This window comes from Cavia porcellus, unplaced genomic scaffold (genome assembly GCF_034190915.1).
Source record: "Cavia porcellus strain 051 isolate PalLab524CR breed Dunkin Hartley unplaced genomic scaffold, mCavPor4.1 scaffold_26, whole genome shotgun sequence".
NCBI lineage: Eukaryota > Metazoa > Chordata > Mammalia > Rodentia > Caviidae > Cavia > Cavia porcellus.
Window position 1 is genome coordinate 15,409,694 of NW_026947509.1, and position 16,976 is coordinate 15,426,669.

At 38.9% G+C, this 16,976-nt stretch overlaps 1 protein-coding gene across 1 annotated transcript in view; it reads left to right on the forward strand.

Annotated features, from left to right (window-relative positions):
• Catspere (catsper channel auxiliary subunit epsilon) overlaps nt 1–16,976 on the forward strand; it is a 92,914-nt gene that overhangs the window by 37,000 nt on the left and 38,938 nt on the right. The window contains exons 7-10 of the mRNA XM_013157281.2: nt 3,589–3,641; nt 10,551–10,601; nt 12,040–12,073; nt 12,155–12,234. Of these exons, the coding sequence (XP_013012735.2) occupies nt 3,589–3,641; nt 10,551–10,601; nt 12,040–12,073; nt 12,155–12,234 (218 nt within the window). The remainder of the gene's footprint in view (nt 1–3,588; nt 3,642–10,550; nt 10,602–12,039; nt 12,074–12,154; nt 12,235–16,976) is intronic.

The window sequence follows — 16,976 nt, forward strand, 5'->3', positions numbered from 1 at the left end:
GCCACCTTCAACCAATGATCTTTGACAAAAGGGCCAAAAGCACAGGCTGGAGAAAAGATAGCCTCTTTAACAAGCAGCGCTGTGGAGACTGCTTATCTCCATGTACAAGAATGGAACTGGACTCATATCTTTAATCAGAGGCCCACTAAAAGGGACAGAGTAGAGACTGTCAGCAAAATACAGCTTCTCAGGGACCTGGAATCAAAACACCAGAAAAACAACAACTTGGTGAAGAGAAAAAAAGAAATAGATCTCCAGGAACCTAGAGAAAGTAGACAGGAAAACTAGAAATGTAAAGAGGCTGGAGAAGTAGAGAATAACACAGACAAAAGAACAAGGCAGCCTGAATGGCTCACCTGGCTCCTTGTAGGAAGACCTGCCTCCGCAGACAAGGTAATTCCAGAGAGAAACTGGAGCTCCAGAGGAAACAGCAGACTAAGCCAGCAGCGTTGGCCCCAAGAAAGCCCGCAGCTATTGAAAATTGCATAAATAGCATGGGTTTTACTCTAGAAGCGACTCCTTCCACATGGCAGGCTAGATTAGAGAAGAAACCCAGTGTAGCACCCTATTTGAGAGGTTTTCATCAGGATTCATTGGGGGAAGGAGTTCATTGTTTAAGGCTATAGTACAGAGCAATAACAACTACTTCATGGTTTCTGACGTGCCCCTACTATTGAGTGGGAAATGGCACAAGAAACAGTCAGGGATAGGGCACGGGCTAGACATAGATACCACCACACACACACACACACACACACACACACACACACACACACACATTGAAAAGTTTAAGCTCAGGCCAGGAAAGGCATGGAGACCCTATCCTCTGTGGTGAGAAGCCAGGATGGGTGTTTGTGGCTCTCAGGATGGGGTGGTTCTGAAAGTGCTGTCATCAAGTCCAGTGGTTTGCCTCAACCCCTACCGTGGGGCCTACATCCAGCACAGAGCTCAGGGATCTCTTTGCTTTTATCATCCACCAACACAGGCAGAGATACGCTCCAGCCTGGACAGTTGCCACAGCTTGGGGTTTAAGGACAGAGGGGCCTCTGGAGCAGGATGGGGGAACCTCACAAACCCACAGGCCCTAAAGTTGGGTGAAGAAAACCTTGTCTTGGTGTGCACAGAGGGACGCAGAAACTGGGAGCTGCCAAAGTGACTACAGCCTTACGGAGGACACCTTTGACTGGCTGTGCCCAGTGAGAAAGGCAGGGCAAGATTCAGCATTCATACACAAAAATGTGGGTGTGGTAACAAAGTAGCTCTTAGCAGTGACTCACTATCCCTCTCCCATCTCTAGTGGGTTCCAATACTGCAGATCCTAATCACTCCTTCAAAAACAACTTTCATTTTTTTGAGGTAGAGTTTCGCAATATGATTCAGTCCAAACTAGCCTTGAATCCACAGCAATCCCCTTGCCTCAGCCTTCTGAGTATTGTGTGTCTTAATTACTTTTCTCATTGCTAAGACAAAATACCTAACACCCAAGGTAAGGGCGTAAGGATTTATTCAGATCACAGTTTGTGGAGGTTTCAGCCCGTTGTTATTATCAGCCCAAGGCAGAGTTGCTTGGCAGAGGAGCCTCCCAGAAGGAGAAAGTTTGTCCAGAAGACAGCAAAAGCGAGCAAGCAGAGTGAGACAAGTCGCTTTCTGTCCCTTACATTTTATCCAGTCTACTGAGATTAGGGCGATGCCAATTCAGTCAGCGAACTGATCCAGCAGTCACCCACCCTTAATCAGCACCCTTATCCCAGCACTGTGCTGTGGGAGAATAAACTACTCGAGATTCAGCCACTTCGTAAAAATACCCTATGACTGCATGACACTCTGGGGGTACATCTAGACACAAACCACTGCACGGGGTTACAAGTGTGTATTCCACCATGTCTGGTTTATTCTTTTTGCCTCATTTAATTTTTTTTTCTTCGTGGATAGGGATAGAGAGGCTCTTTATTTTTTTCTTTCTTTGTTTTTACTGGTTTTTTATCTTCTTCTTCCTTATTCTTTTCAGTTAATTTTATCTAATTATATTAATTCTTCCTTCTCCTTAATAGGGTCTTGTGTCTCACTTTTCTCTCTTTTTTCTCGTCTTCCATTTTTCAAATGTTTTATTCTCCTGTTCCCCCCACCTCCTTTACTAGTATAACCACTAAGCTTTATTAATCCTTAGATATTTATTTATTCTATGCTATTATTGTTAGATTCTTTTCTATTGTTTATGGTGCTATAGTTGTTGCAGTAGTAGGTATTTATGTCAATATTTGGTTTGTTTCTGTGTTTGTATTACAACTATATATCTCTAGTGTACAGTTAAGAGTAACAGTGGTAGCTTTTATTTTCTTCTAGTCTGTCATATCCAGTTTGTCTTTGATTCTATTATTGTTGCTAAAAGAAGGTGGCAAGGCATATTTATTGCTATTAATTGGTTTTTACTTTAGCCAGTATCTGACTTCTCTTTGTGTTATCAACAAAACTGCAATTTGTTTCTGGAGAACTGGATGCTGGGCCAATTACACTATACCCTTCACTCCCAAAGCAATGGAGATTGGATCTTGAGATAGAGGCAAAGGCCCATGTTTAGCCATACATAGAGTACATCAGTGCAGAATAGACATTAATTAAAAGGATCTCCATACTAGCAGCAAAATCTTTCTACTAAAATCAATCCATAAGTCTCAGCATGTGGGCGCGCGCATGTGCGCGCGCGCACGCACGCACACACACACACACACACACACACACACACACACACACGGAACATGAGAAGACAAGGCAACAAAATACCTCCAAAAACTCCCAACTCCTCCAAAGCTCATCAATTGGAAGGAAAAAAAAAAACCCAAACAGTTGAACTATGTGAAATGATAAAAAAGGAGAATAAAATAGATCAATACAGTGCTTGGCAAGCTCAAGGAAAATATAACTGAACAGATAATGGAGTTAATAAAATGATCAGTCGACTTATAGAAGACACTAATAAAAAGCTAGCTGAGCTAAATAGATTAATATAAACCATGACCAACCAGCTTAGCAAAGAATTAGAGCCTATGGAAAGTACCAAACAGAAATCCAGGAAATTAAAAATTCTATTGAAAAAATCTGTTGGAAAATTGTATTGAAGTATGCAAAAAGTATAGCAGAATCCTACATTTAAAAAGTTACAGCTTGGGCCTCCATGCCTCAAAAATTGCAAATCTGAAATCTCCAAATGCCAAAACATTTTGAACACCAATGCAACACTACAAATGGAAAATTCCATGTGACCTTATATAATGAGTTACAGTCAAAATGCAGGTACACTAAAAATATTTTATAGAAATATCTATAAAATATATAGCAGTGTTTATATATTATGTATGAAGCAAATTAATTTTGTGGTTAGACTTGAATCCCATCTCTAAGGCACTTCACATTCATACAAATATTTCAAACCCCATAAAATCAGAAATCTGAAATATTCTGGTGCCAACTATTTCAGATAAGGAATACTCTACATTCCAAGTTTCAAATATTATTCTGTTAGTTGTAGTAATATCTTAGATCATTTGATCAGATGAACTGAACTTACTGACTAAATTACTTCATTTTTAGGTATTTCAAATTGGTGTTGGCTGCGACCCTCAAAAGTTTATTGCAGTTAAAGGGCAAGTATATCTCCATTTGATCTCTTATTCTTGTGAAACAAATGGTACACTAAACAGTTATTGCTAGTGATGATATTAGCCTAATAACTGATATATCTATGATGAAATCCAAAATTGAATTGACATCAGTGTCCAGTTTCAGTTGGTTTGAACTTATTGCCAAATCAAATACCACATTTAAATCCTACTGAAAATGAAAAGAATTGGTCTAGATTTCAGCATCTCTTCATTCTTTTTCCCTCTAGCTTCTATTTCATCAATTCTTCTCTCCGCTCTTCAGTCCACAGCACATTCTTAGAGAAACAAGAGAAAGAAACCATTATCTCTGATTGCCTTCACACGCAGTCATCATTTTCATTAGAAAATTCCTTGCGCCCACACCAGGAAAGCTCAGCTTCCTGCACCTCATTTTCTATGAGAAAGTTGCCAGAGCCACCCTAACAGAACAAGAAGTGGTACCTTCAAAAACTCCAAAGTGTGAATTTTGTTGGCCTGCTTATTGTTCTCAGTGAGGCGCTTGGGTCTTTGGCTGGCTACAGCTCTCATCCCTGCATGTGGCAGAAAATCAATGTGAGCACAAAACTCTGACTGAGGTCAACATATAGGCAGCCATTGTGATTCCTTTCCTTGGGTTAGGAGCGGGATGGCAGGAGCAGAAAAGTGACATGTCATCATTTAGGAAATAACTTGCTCTCCCCCATAACACATGTCTACTCTTCCATTATTCTACTAATTTTCTGATTAGTAGAGTTACAGTGATCACTTGCTTGGGTTGATAATTAAGTATTGCCATCGTGGGCAGGGGCTAGAGGTAAGTGGCACAAGGTCCTGAGTTTGATTCCTAGTACCAATAAGTCAATAAATAAATAGTGCATTTCCTGAATGTGAATTTCCTTTTATCTTTGCACCCACAATCCCTTTTTCCAGGAAACACAACATGGCTGAGTTGTGCAACCTGCTCCCTCCTTGCTTCCGTGTTGGTGCTCTGAGGAGCAAAGCCCTGAGAATTTTTTAGAAATGGAGGAGCTCACACCTCATTCAGACTGACAATCTTCTTTGAACAATATTTCCAGGAAATTAGTAGGTGAATTAAAATTTAAGAATGACTACTGTAAGCAACAGGTTACTAAAATCGATTTCTAGTTCTATCATGCATAGAAGTCCCCCTCAGGCCCCTGATTTCCATCAACATGCTAAGCAGTGAAACAAGTGTTCTACTACTGAGATATGTCCCCAGCCTTTTTTATTTTACTTTGAGATAAATCTTTGCTAAGTTGCCAAGGTTGGACTTAAATTTGCAATCTCCTGCCTGTGCTTCCCAAGGATCTGGAATTATAGTGTACACCACCATGCCTGGCTTAAGTAACAGGGTTTTGTTTTTTTTTTACTACAACCCACACAGCTCTCAAACTTCCCAGGGTGAAAGCCCTGTAGAGCTGCAAGAAAGTGAAGAATAAAGATAAGACACAGAAATCTGAAATCAGGTGGAGCCTTCTTTCCTGATGGGAGGGAGGAAAGGAACTGCTCAATCACCATGACATGTTTATTTATACACTCAGGAGGATGATGTCAGTGTCAGCCCCTCTGCCTAGCAACCTGTTTGTCTGGCTGACCAGGGCCCCTTGCCTTGTTGGAGCTGGAGCATCTTGTTTATGTGACTCACTTTGGGCTCTCCGTATTTTCTGGGTTGGCCTTGCATTAGCCTCCCATGTGTGATCCGTCTCCAGCTTCAGCAGCTCCCTACATCTCCCCCTTTTCCCTATAGTTGCAAGCAATTAGGGAGTCTGCTGAAGATGGAGAAGTTGTGTTTGGGGACTCTGTAGCAGACGTTTTCATTTTGAGTGAACTTACTTGGTTAAGCTAAGGATTTTATAGTCCAAGGACTTTCAGTCCCTGCATTCTGAAGTTTAACCCTGCATAGTCCATTAATCCATAACAATAGGCAGTTACCAGTGTTGCTGGAAATTGTCAGAAGATGTTAGTGATTTCAGTTTCTTTTATAGCTAGCATATTACATAGTATTGTTTTTACCTCTTGTAGTTACACTTTTCTGCAGGATGTTTAAGACCAAGTTAAGGTGAGACCTGTATTAATTACAATCAATCTCTTGCTGTCTGTTAAGGTCACTTAAGTTTCCTCAGGAATTGCCTTGGGACTATGTACAGTATCTCTCGGTATATCTGTCAGTGTCAGCCATATGGACAAAGAGTCATGGCCATCGCCTGACCAAGTTGTATTCTATGAAAGCTTGGGAGAATTTGTCTCTCTTGGTGACTCTCCTTAGGCACACTACATATCTTTGAATACTTTCCTCTGTGGTCTCACAATCTCCTTGATCAGAAGACCAGGAATCCACTGAGTTATAGGATGTCACAGCAGAAGTCTTTTATGTCCTGGGTCCTCATTGACTTCAAAGGGCTGAGGCTAAAATATTGGGTATCCTCTTAGCAAATCTATCTTTCTAATTTTTCGGTCTCCAAACCTCAGTTGTTGAACATCCAGAAGAAAAGGCTAACAACATTACATTGAGGGTAGTAAACTCAGTATTACTGTTTTATCTAAATATCAAAGACCTTGGAACATAAAATAAAAACATTATTTTCCAACAAGCAAGGCTATTCTAGTATTTGAATCCCTACAGAATGTTAATAGTTATATATTTTACACAGAAAATTAGAAATCGAAAGTCATACATAATATTTCAGCATGACAATCATGATAACACTTTGTAACATAGTATTTTGACATAGTATAACTTTTAAAATCAAACATCTCTATGTAATACGTAACAAAATTCAACTTAACTTGTCCTTAAATGGGATGTTCCTCACATAAGTTTTGTTAAAGGCAAATATCCAAATCTGAAAGAAAAGTCTATTACTATAAACAATCCTCATTCCACTCTTTGAAAGATCCACACATCTGCAGGCATGAATACATTTAATACACGACAAAAACCAGCAACGATCTATTGTCATGGCCACATGAAAACTTCTGTACCAGAACATCTTTAAATCAAAAACTTTATTGTCTGGAAAACTGAATTCTTTTGATGATGACCAATATACAGCAATAATATATTTTTAATAGCAGTTATTGAGGTATTACCCATAAGATTGTGGCAATTACTGGGGCTTCCCATTAATGAACAAGAACTGACTGAAGTTATTCCAGGCAACTGTTTTCTTATTCATCAATTAGAGTCCTGTACAACAATCTCCCCCACTCTAAAGGATTTTTGTTTAATATCTTAACAAAATCTTGATGACTTATGAAAACCCAGTTTTGATATCATTTTTGCCATCTGGCAACCTAGGTGGAAGCATGCTTTTTAAATATACAACCAAAATTAAACTATGAACAAATGATCCAAAAATGCAAAAGAAAAGAGAAAAATTGTTGAGCTCAGATTAAAAAACAGCTGTTAACTTATTGGACAAATGGACAAACAAACAAGAACACAACAGACTGGACAACCAGATACGTAGGCAAACTGACAAACATCTTAGTGCACTCAAATATATTTTTGACCAAATTTAATTATAACAATTGACTTACAATTTTAGAAGTTTGCACTTATAAATAGACTAGTCAGAATTATTTGTAGATCAATTAGCAGAGATGTCGTATAGGAAGAATTTGGAGGAAGTAAAATTTTTTATCTATAACGTATAATTTTTGTATTTTGTTTTGTCTTAAGAATATTGATAACTTTGTGTCCCCTTCTTTCATGTAACTTTTAGCTCAGTTATCTCCAAGCACTCTACCACCTTCTCAGACCTTTGATTTCCATTTTTGGTTACCATCTCCTGGATGTTCTGAGTAATTCCTTCAATTGGCTCCAGGTCAGTTTCAGTCCCGTCCTTGTCTGTCAGCTGTAGGGCAGTCTCTGAGACATCACTGTCGTAGCACTGAACATCAGCTTCTTAAAAGGTAGAACCAACTCCTCCAGGCCTGGGTCCATGACACAGCCAGACAGCATGCTTTGGTACCCAGATAGGCTATTCAGAATTCTCTGGAAACACACACGCCTACCCTCAATCCCAAGTTAGCACTGGGTTCAGTCTCTTCCATTGTCTACTGTGAAGACCTTTCGAAAGGACCATTCCTAGCCTTTTTCCTTTACTTGATTGAATTATTTTCCTGCTGATGTAGTCCCATCCCTAGTTGGATTTTAAAAATTAATAGTATATATTACCCAGAGAGGTCTATTGTAAGGTATAAATTTTGTAGGTAAAACCCCCTTTTGTTTTTGTTATTGAATTTTGAGCAAGTTTAACCATTTTTAGCCTGTACTATGCATGAGGAACATTATTTAACATTTGTCAAGCCTGTTCCTGAGTTAAATGGAAATATTTGTGTAAGGCAGAAGCATGTTGATGGTAGGTGGCTGGGAAACAGAAGCCTGTTGAACAGTGTTTGAGGGAGTAACAGTTCATGGCAGTGGAAGACATCAAAGGTACCAAGAGCAAAGGAGGGGAAGTGGAAGCCTCCTTTCGTTTCTACCTTGTAAGCTGGCTGCCCCTAGGGTGGGTGCAACATGCACACCATTTCCATGGTCCCCTCCAGCACAGGATAAGGATGTTTACAAAGTGAGGCCCCTCAGGTGTCCCAGGAGTCACTCAACCCAGCTTCTAACCTTCAAGTTGACACAGTGTATCAACTATTCCAATCCACCACTGTCAACTTGATAACCAGACACATTTAGTTTTTTAAATAAGTCTCCAGATACAAACACATGCTTATTTTTATCATTTTGCAACTTGAATATCACATTTAACAATCCTTAAGAACCAGCATTAAGTCTACCAACATTATATTACATTAGAACTGTAGTATTTCACCCTTGCAGCTAACACTGTTTCTCCCACCTCCCTTCTCCAGACCAAACTCCAGGATTAGCTGAGTTCTTTGAGGCCTGCGAGAAGTTGTGAGCAAGCAGAAACAGTAGTTTCCCCCTGTTAAACAACCCTTTAAAAGTCTGTAGCAGTCCTGATAGATTTGTGCTGGTTTGCTTCTTCCCTAACCCTGCTCTAAGCTGCTTTGCCTCCTCTTTCCAAATATGTGAATTTACAATTCCTTCTTCTAGAAACAAACAAACTCAGGAAATTTAGCAAGCTGTGCAGTCTTAATAGGCATGCAGTCATCAAGGCATTCCCTGATGCAAATCCACAAAAGTAAAGTGAATACAGAAATCAAGGATACAACAAGCATTTCTATATACATTTGTGGTTCTCGAGAGCCTGTTCATCCCATGCTTTACACCCGATACAGGCTCAGTATTGATGATTCCAATGGGCTCAATACTGAGGACATCGATACACCTCTCTCCTTTGTGTCTGCACAGTATAGGTGTCCTCTCCTGCTAAGTGATGAATTTTGTCATGCCTCGGGTCTCTGTTTGGGCACCATTCTGTCATGACCTATGCAGCTCTTGAACTTCTCAGGGTGAGGACTGTGAAGGACAGTGAGCAGGTGAAGAAATAAAGACAAGACACAGAAAGTTTGGATCAGGTGGAGCCCTCTCTCTTACTGGGAGGAAAAGAACTGCTCAGTCACTGTAGTGCCTGTATTCATACACTCAGGAGGGCCATGCCAATTTCAACCCTTCTGCCTTCCAGCTTGTTTGTCTGGCTGGCCTGGGCCCTTTGTCTTCTTGGAGCTGGAGTAGCTAGTTTGTGTGGCTCACTTTGGGCTCTCCGTGTTTTTAGGCTGGCCTTGCTTTAGCCCCACACATGTGATCGATCTCCAACTTTAACCACTCCCTACATTTTTTATTTTAAAAAGGATAAAACCAAGGAAAATATAAAACAATCAAAAATAAACCAGTATAAATGATACAGGACTTCAACACCTTAGGAAACCAACAATAGTTACCATAATGCTTTTTGTCATCTTCAGAATAGTTGTAGATACTTTTGGACATAGTAAACATTGAACAGAACAGAACAAAATAGAAACACTAAAGCCAAAACAGTGAATGCAATACAGGACTTCAAAACAAACCAATATTAAATCCAAAGTGGCTACCATAATATATTTTACTATCTTCCAAATAGCTGCTCCTGCCATCAGATTTAACATAATCAAGCAAAACAAAAGAGAATAAAACTCAACCCAACAAAACAATGAAAATGAAATGGTTTCCTGGCCAGGATCACTTCCTGGCAAGACCTGGATCTCTCCCCACCTGCAGCCCAGAATGGCGCCCACTCACTGAGAGAGGCTTGGGTATGGCTGTCCCCTCTCCAGCAGCAGCTGATGCATGGCATTACTTTCCAGACAGGGATCACCTTCTGGGAGGTCTCTCTCCCTGAAGTCCACGAATACCCCTACATCTTTTGGATTGTGATAAAATCTGCTTAATATTTAAAATTTGCCATTTAGCTTTTTTTAAATGTACAGCTTCACTAGAATTAGGTCTTGCATGATGTTCTACACTTAGCATCACTACCCAGTTCCAAAATTCTTTCATTACTCCAAAAGGTTAACTTCCAATTTCTCTACAGACATGCACCCCCACACTTGGCTTTCTTTAATTTTTTAATAAATGCGAACAAAATATAAGAGACACATAAACAAGTTTCTAGTTTTTAGTTTTTTTATTCAACATGTATTAAATAATACTCTTAAGATGAACCTGTTTGGAAAATCAAATCCTAGATATTAAAGAAAGAATTTTTATAAATTATATCAATGCATTTCAAAGTCCAGTGTCTTCAGAAACATTTGTAAAATTGATTTTACAACAGTAGAAATGTTTGGGCTACAAAATAATCCCAAAGATTCTAATTTAGTAAATAATGATTCTGTGACACTCTCCAGTTTGAGAATCATGAACTAAATGATTAAATGTTTGTGCAAATATATAAGAAATGATGCTACAATGTCATTGTTTTATTTTTCTAGATTTAGTAAAACAGCATGTGTTCACCACGAATTTTTTTACGAGATTGACAAGTAAGAAATCTTTTTTAAGATAAGCACTGAGCTTTATACTAATGTAGCAATATTAATAGTAATTTACAATCAGTAGTTAGTCATTGAGTTTCTATTGGTGTCTATATGTACAGCTTAACACTGTGAGGCTGGTTTTAAAATTAAGCAAAACGTACAGAACCTATAATTACCATTCTCTGAAACATACAAGAGAAAGACCTAATCACTGTCTTCTTCTTCAATGAAATTGGATTTTAAAAGTAAGCCTTATTTAGTCTCAAATTCTATATTGTTCCCTTTAGTGTAAGGAAGACATACAAGTATATGGTTTTTCCTATATCATTTTTCTTTAATTCTACATTAACGTTGTTACAATTTTTGGATTTGCCAGGAAAGTCCTGACATCAACTATTCTACTAACTAAACTTTTATGCTCTATTTTGTATTTCATTTTATGCAAATTTTAATAATATGATTTATTGACAATACAACTAAGCAAAATCCAACTTTCACCTTTGTAAGAGAAAAAAATCAATATTAAAAAATGTTAAATATTTAGTGAGTTGTCCAAAGTACAGAAATTTAGTTTCTGATGTATTTATCAGTTTCTTTTAAAAAGCTGTAGAATTTTCTAACTCTATTCAGTTGAAATAAGTCAATGTCTAACCACCAGGCATGTCCCCCAAAGAGCTGAGATTGAACGGTAAGGCAGGATAGAGAAAGGCATTGCCTAGATGCAATGCTTAGTGAAGTCAGTGGGTGAAATGGAAGGGGTGCACAAGAAATGTTTAAGGATGAGGTCACTATCTTCCACATCAATATAGCAGCCAGCCCTACATGAAGTTCTTGAATTTCCTGAATCCCTCCTTGGAGCATAGTTGAGACATATGGGATATGAAGCTGGTGATGTGAGTCAAGTTGGAGAACTGATAAGAAATATGTGAGAAAGAGAGAGAGGTTTTGAAGGGAAAACCTGTGAATTCATAAAGAGAAAGGATTCCATGATAGTGAGAAATCTAAATCAGAAAATAACTGAAATTTTAAAGCACACGTCTATTGTTACTGATTCTAAACATTTCGTTTTTTCATCTATTAATAGTCTGAGAAGAACTACTTTAAAATAGCCCTACATTTGAAAAGGAATTTGGGCTTTATAATCATGCATCTTTCATAGGAGTGTAGCAAGGTTTGCTACCTTGCAAAATCCCATATGATTTCTGAGACTGATGCTGTATTGTCTTGGTGGAAGACAGTCATTTGTACCTTTTTGTTATTGTAAGGATGTTTTAATATGTGTAGAAGTATATGGGAAAATGCCTGAAATGTAGTAAGTACTCAGTAGTTAATAATCCCATTCATGCATTTGGCATTTCTTATACCTCCTTAAACAAAGTCTTGGTCTTAGTTTTTAAGTTTGAAAAGAAGAAAAAATAAGTAATGAAGGATATCTTTTTTATAGGTTATATTTGAGACATCGACCACCTCAAAACCTGGTAAGAAAATTGAAATTTTTGTCAGTGACCCAAATATATATATATATATAAAATAACCAAAAAATGCTTTTCTTTTTCCAGAAAGTAAGGTATGACTGGGAAAAATATGGCTGCCCACTGAGACTTAATGGCCATGAAAGGTTTCAACCTTTGCTCCAACTGTAAGTATGTTCTGGTTAAAATTCTAACTCACTTTAGAAATTTCATGATTAAAGCATAAAAACAAGACTACTCATGCATTTAATAATAAGTATTTTTGAGGGCTCAGACTGTGCAGGTAATAGTTACGCAAAGTTGGGCGAACATGGTCTCTGCATGTTGAATGCGTATGAACAGATAAGAGAACCAGGAGCCTTTTCAGAAGTGCGGGCAGCTCTAATTTTATCCTCCTTAAATATCTCCCCAGACTACAGAACCCCAGCCTGCTTGATAGGAACTACCTCACCCAGGTGACAAGACTGTTCTTGTCCTGTAATAATGAAAGCTTATTTGAAAAGAAACTGGATTGCTGATAAGCACGTTCAAAGATATTATCCCTGATTTAATTCCTATAAACGAGATCTCATGATAAAAAACATGAATAAATTGCTACAGGGGAGGCTGTTTTCTAAGTAATTTTGTATTTGTTTGCTTCCTTTGTGACGTGTGTGAGTGTGTGTGTATGTGTGTGCTGTGTGCATAGCCCACACTAAGCACAGATTCTACCACTGAGCTCTCCCCTACCCCAGGCTCTGACTTTGTTGTTTTATTCTTGGTTTATTTTTATAAAAGTTAAACAGCTTGTTATGAAATTTAATATATAGAAAAATATAAAACAAATAACCCATGCTTCTAAATGTTTTTGCTATCATGAGCAAATTATACTGAGTATGCATTTACATGTGTTTGGACTGTCATCCAGCTAAGCCATGGGATAAGCGACTGGAAATAAAGCTTCTGGGGCTAAAACACCAAAACTTTAGTCAAGGCTTCCAGCCATGGTTGACAACCACTCCGGCTAAAGACAACATGATTCCCTTGGGGTGAGCGGGTATAGCAGTACTGAGTCAGGAGCTCCTGTTTAACGTTCCTACAGGGCTGTGGCAGGTAGAACCTATGTGCTCTGCCAGGTGTCTGCCGCATGCCCCCCCACTCTGTCCACTGCCAGGATGCCCGGCACTGGCCATGGGGTGCCCCACAGTCTTGAGTTTCCATCTTCCTCTAGACATCTGCCCGCACTGCTGCTTTTCCTGGGCACTCAGGATAGTCCTCCCTCTAGCTGAGACCTAGGTGTATTGGTTTTTGTTGTTGTGTTTGCTTGTTTACAAAATGCTTACTCTCTTAGGGATTAAATAAAACAACAACAAAAAGCTGATGTCCTTTCCCAGAGAAGCACACTATTCAGTTCAGTTCATCATGGCTGAGAACCTACTTTCCACCAAGCACTCTGCTTTTGGGCCCTGGAAGCTCAGAAATTAATGACAGAATTTGTGCACACAAAAGCTCAAGAGCCTGAAGAATTGAATTAGTATATCAGCGGATATGGAAAGTAAAAGGATACAAAGGAATGGTGGAGGTTTTGGTTTTGAAACCCAAAAGCAAAGAATAGAAGCCAACCTGGCTGCGAAGGGAGATGGGCTCTGGAAAATGTCCCAGGAAACTTCAGTTGAGCTGAGTCACTGAGTCTTAAGGATAAAGAACATTCAGCTGCGTGGAGAGGAAGGAGAAAGAGGGGAGGTTGATGTGAATTCTACATCTTTCAAGTGCGATGGGAGTTTGAGAAAGAAAATGTGTGGTTTAAAGTGTGGTGTTTGAGGGGTATAAAGTGAGTCCCAACATGTCAGCAGAAGAAGCAGTTAGCGATCTGGATGAAGTCCAGATCCAGGTGGACCAGGGGGTCACAGTCACAAGTATCTTTTACAACTCGTTCTCTCTGGGAGAAATGTGTAAGATGAATTTCAGGGAACCAGGTCTAAGTAGGGAGGCCAGTTGGAAAAATTGTATTCAAGAAGGGGAGAAATGACTGAAAAGCAATTAGGACAAAAAAGAGGATTATTTATGAGACAACTTAGTGATTATAATAGATAGAGCCTGGTAATTGATGCATGGAGTGGTAGGGGAAAGAGAGTAAGGGAAGCGTGGGATGGAGTCAAATGTTCCGGGTATCAGTGTTTTGCTGAGAACACTGAAAGCGAAACACTCTCAGAGCTCTCTGTGCTGCGGTTACCGGGAAGGAGCACCAAGGCCGGACACTGCCGGAGTGGCCTTGCTCTGGCCCCAGCGAGACTGCAGACCTCCAGCTCAGAAGTGACTCAGTATCTCCTTGCAACATTTCCCTACAATTTCTTCATTTCCCTAAAGCTATAGGTTCCTGCATCTTATACCTTTTTTAGGGTTTATTTTCCTTCTTATGGAACAAAAATTCTCCAGGATTCTTAAGGATTTTTGAAATGTAAAATTTTATTTGCATATGCATGTATGTTTTTGCATATATATTTCTTTTACTTTCATTCTTAAATGAAATGTGTCTAGGTTTATCATGTAAGATGAACACCTGTTTCCCTCAGCTCAGGCAAAATGCATTTTGTTTATTTTATCCTCTCTTTGGCAGTGGGAATTATGCCCATGTAAGGAGCATTCCACCTTACGTATTCTGTCTTAACAGTGTGTGGGATTTTCTTTGATGCTTATGGCTTTATTTGTGGTGCTGAGACTTCATATCTATCTTCAACATGATAATTTAGGTCATCAGGCCCTTACTAAATTCTGGAAAGTTTTCATATTTATTGAATTGAATGTTATCTCCCTTTTTTCAACCAATTTTTTTTCTAACTTCATTTCCTGGAGAAAATTATTAGGCCTATGTTGGAATTTGTTATCTGTTTCTTTATTGTTTTTGTATATCTTTACCTGTCGTGGTTGATTTCCACATACTTATCTTTTTTTCGTTAATTATGACTTCATCTATATCAAATCTGGCTTGTAATCATGTCTAAAATTTTTAGCTTAATGACTTTTTACCTGTAGAATTTCCACTTTTAAAAAATATCCTTCCTTTCTTTTCATAACATTTTTATGATATTTATGTTATTTTCCTACTATTCATTTGAACACATTTTATAGATTATTTAGATTTTTAAAAATCCTTTCATGGTGGTGATTTTTCCAGTGAAAATCTTATGCTTCTGGATTTTTCTGATTTTCTATCAAGCTCGCAAAGTTTCACGACCACTTGACAATTTCTTTGCATCACTTTTGACATAGCCATTTCTCTGTGTACTCTCGTGTATTCTTATTAAGTATGTTAACCTTTAGATCCACATCTCCATAATGGTCTGGGACAGACATTTCACTTTTTCGTAGTTTTGTTTCTTGTTTATTTGCTTTGCCCAAAATTCATGCAGGTTTCTTCTTTCATTGCCGTTTCTCTAGGCATGGAGCAGAGTTTTTAAATTTCTGTTTTTCCAACTAGGCAATTCCTCATATAGCCTGCCTGGAGTGATGAAAGAGCCTTCTGGTTCCACAACGGCTTTAAAACCCAGCTTCCACTTCCAAGTCCCAAAACCCCAGCCCGGCACTCCCGCTACACAGTAGGCCGGCTGTAGCCCATTGCTGTGTCTTTGATTTCTCCCTTGACTTTGAGTAAGTGCTTCCAGGTTGTTCCTTCTTTCCTCCAAGCCTAGTTGTATATAAAATAGCTTTGTAATATTTTATCCAGCATCATGTGTACCTGTTGTGGGTGGGAGATGACTCAAGTTAGCTCAGTCTGCCATATTTCTAAAATCATGACTCATTTTTAACCTTTATTTTTATTTTCCTCAAACTGTAAATATGTTCCTCAGTCTTTCCTCTTTAAGTAACAAACAAATAAACAAACATCCCTCCCCCCAAAAAAACCCTTATGATTTTGTGTTTTTATTATAGGTCCCTCTTGCCTTTACTTTCCAAGAGTTGAAAAAGTCTAAACTACATTTTGCTTCTGTTTGTGCATTTCTGGTCCATTTTGCAGCTCCTGCAATCTGGCTTCTTTCTCATCATTGCATAGAAACTACCTTTATAAAGATCACAAATTACATTCTAACATCAAATCCAATGGATACTTTTCAGGGCCTGATTACAAATACCTGAATTTGAGACTTTCATTGCTTTTTTCCTTGAAAACTCCCATTCTCTTTGATTCTATAATTCCACATTGTCCGTGCTGTCCTTGTGTTTCTCTTGATCTTGTTTCTGGACTCACATTTCCCTGGGCCCTGTCTTGGAAGGGTTACTCTTTGGCTCAGAATGCCTCTCTTTGCATATGATTAACAAAGAATAAACACCGTTTTTTTTGAGACAGGATCTCACTATGTATGCCAGGCTGGCCTTGAACTCCCTATATAGCCCAAGCTGGCCCTAAACTCAGCAACCCTCCTGCCTCAGCCTCCTGATTGCTGAGGCATGCTGCCGCACCCTCCTGATTTGATAGTTCCATTTATGTGGACTACCCCTGTCTCTCTGTCCATTTTGCCTCATGTGAGATGGTGAGTTAGAGCATTAAGTGGTGAGTTACAGCATTAAATGGTGAATTAGAACATTATAAAACAGGGCATTCCTGGCTCTGCTTCTCCAGCTGTATTAGAGTTGGTTGCTTTTAGGATACCGTGTGTTTCTGTGCTCCTTTGTTTATGCATTTCTCCTGGCTCCCGGAGAGACACCAACAGAGGGCCAGCACCACTTGAGTGCTGGGAAGCCTCTTCCTGTCTTTAGCACAGTATTACTATAGTGGGAGGTTCATTTCCTGCATGTGTACATCATATCCGCCAGTACATTTTGGCCAATAGACAGTGACTGTAAGCTCCCATATTCTGACTAAGCTCACATATTTGTTGTACTGTTCATTCAGGAGTAAGGAAGAGGAGTCACAACCAAACCCTCTGGACAC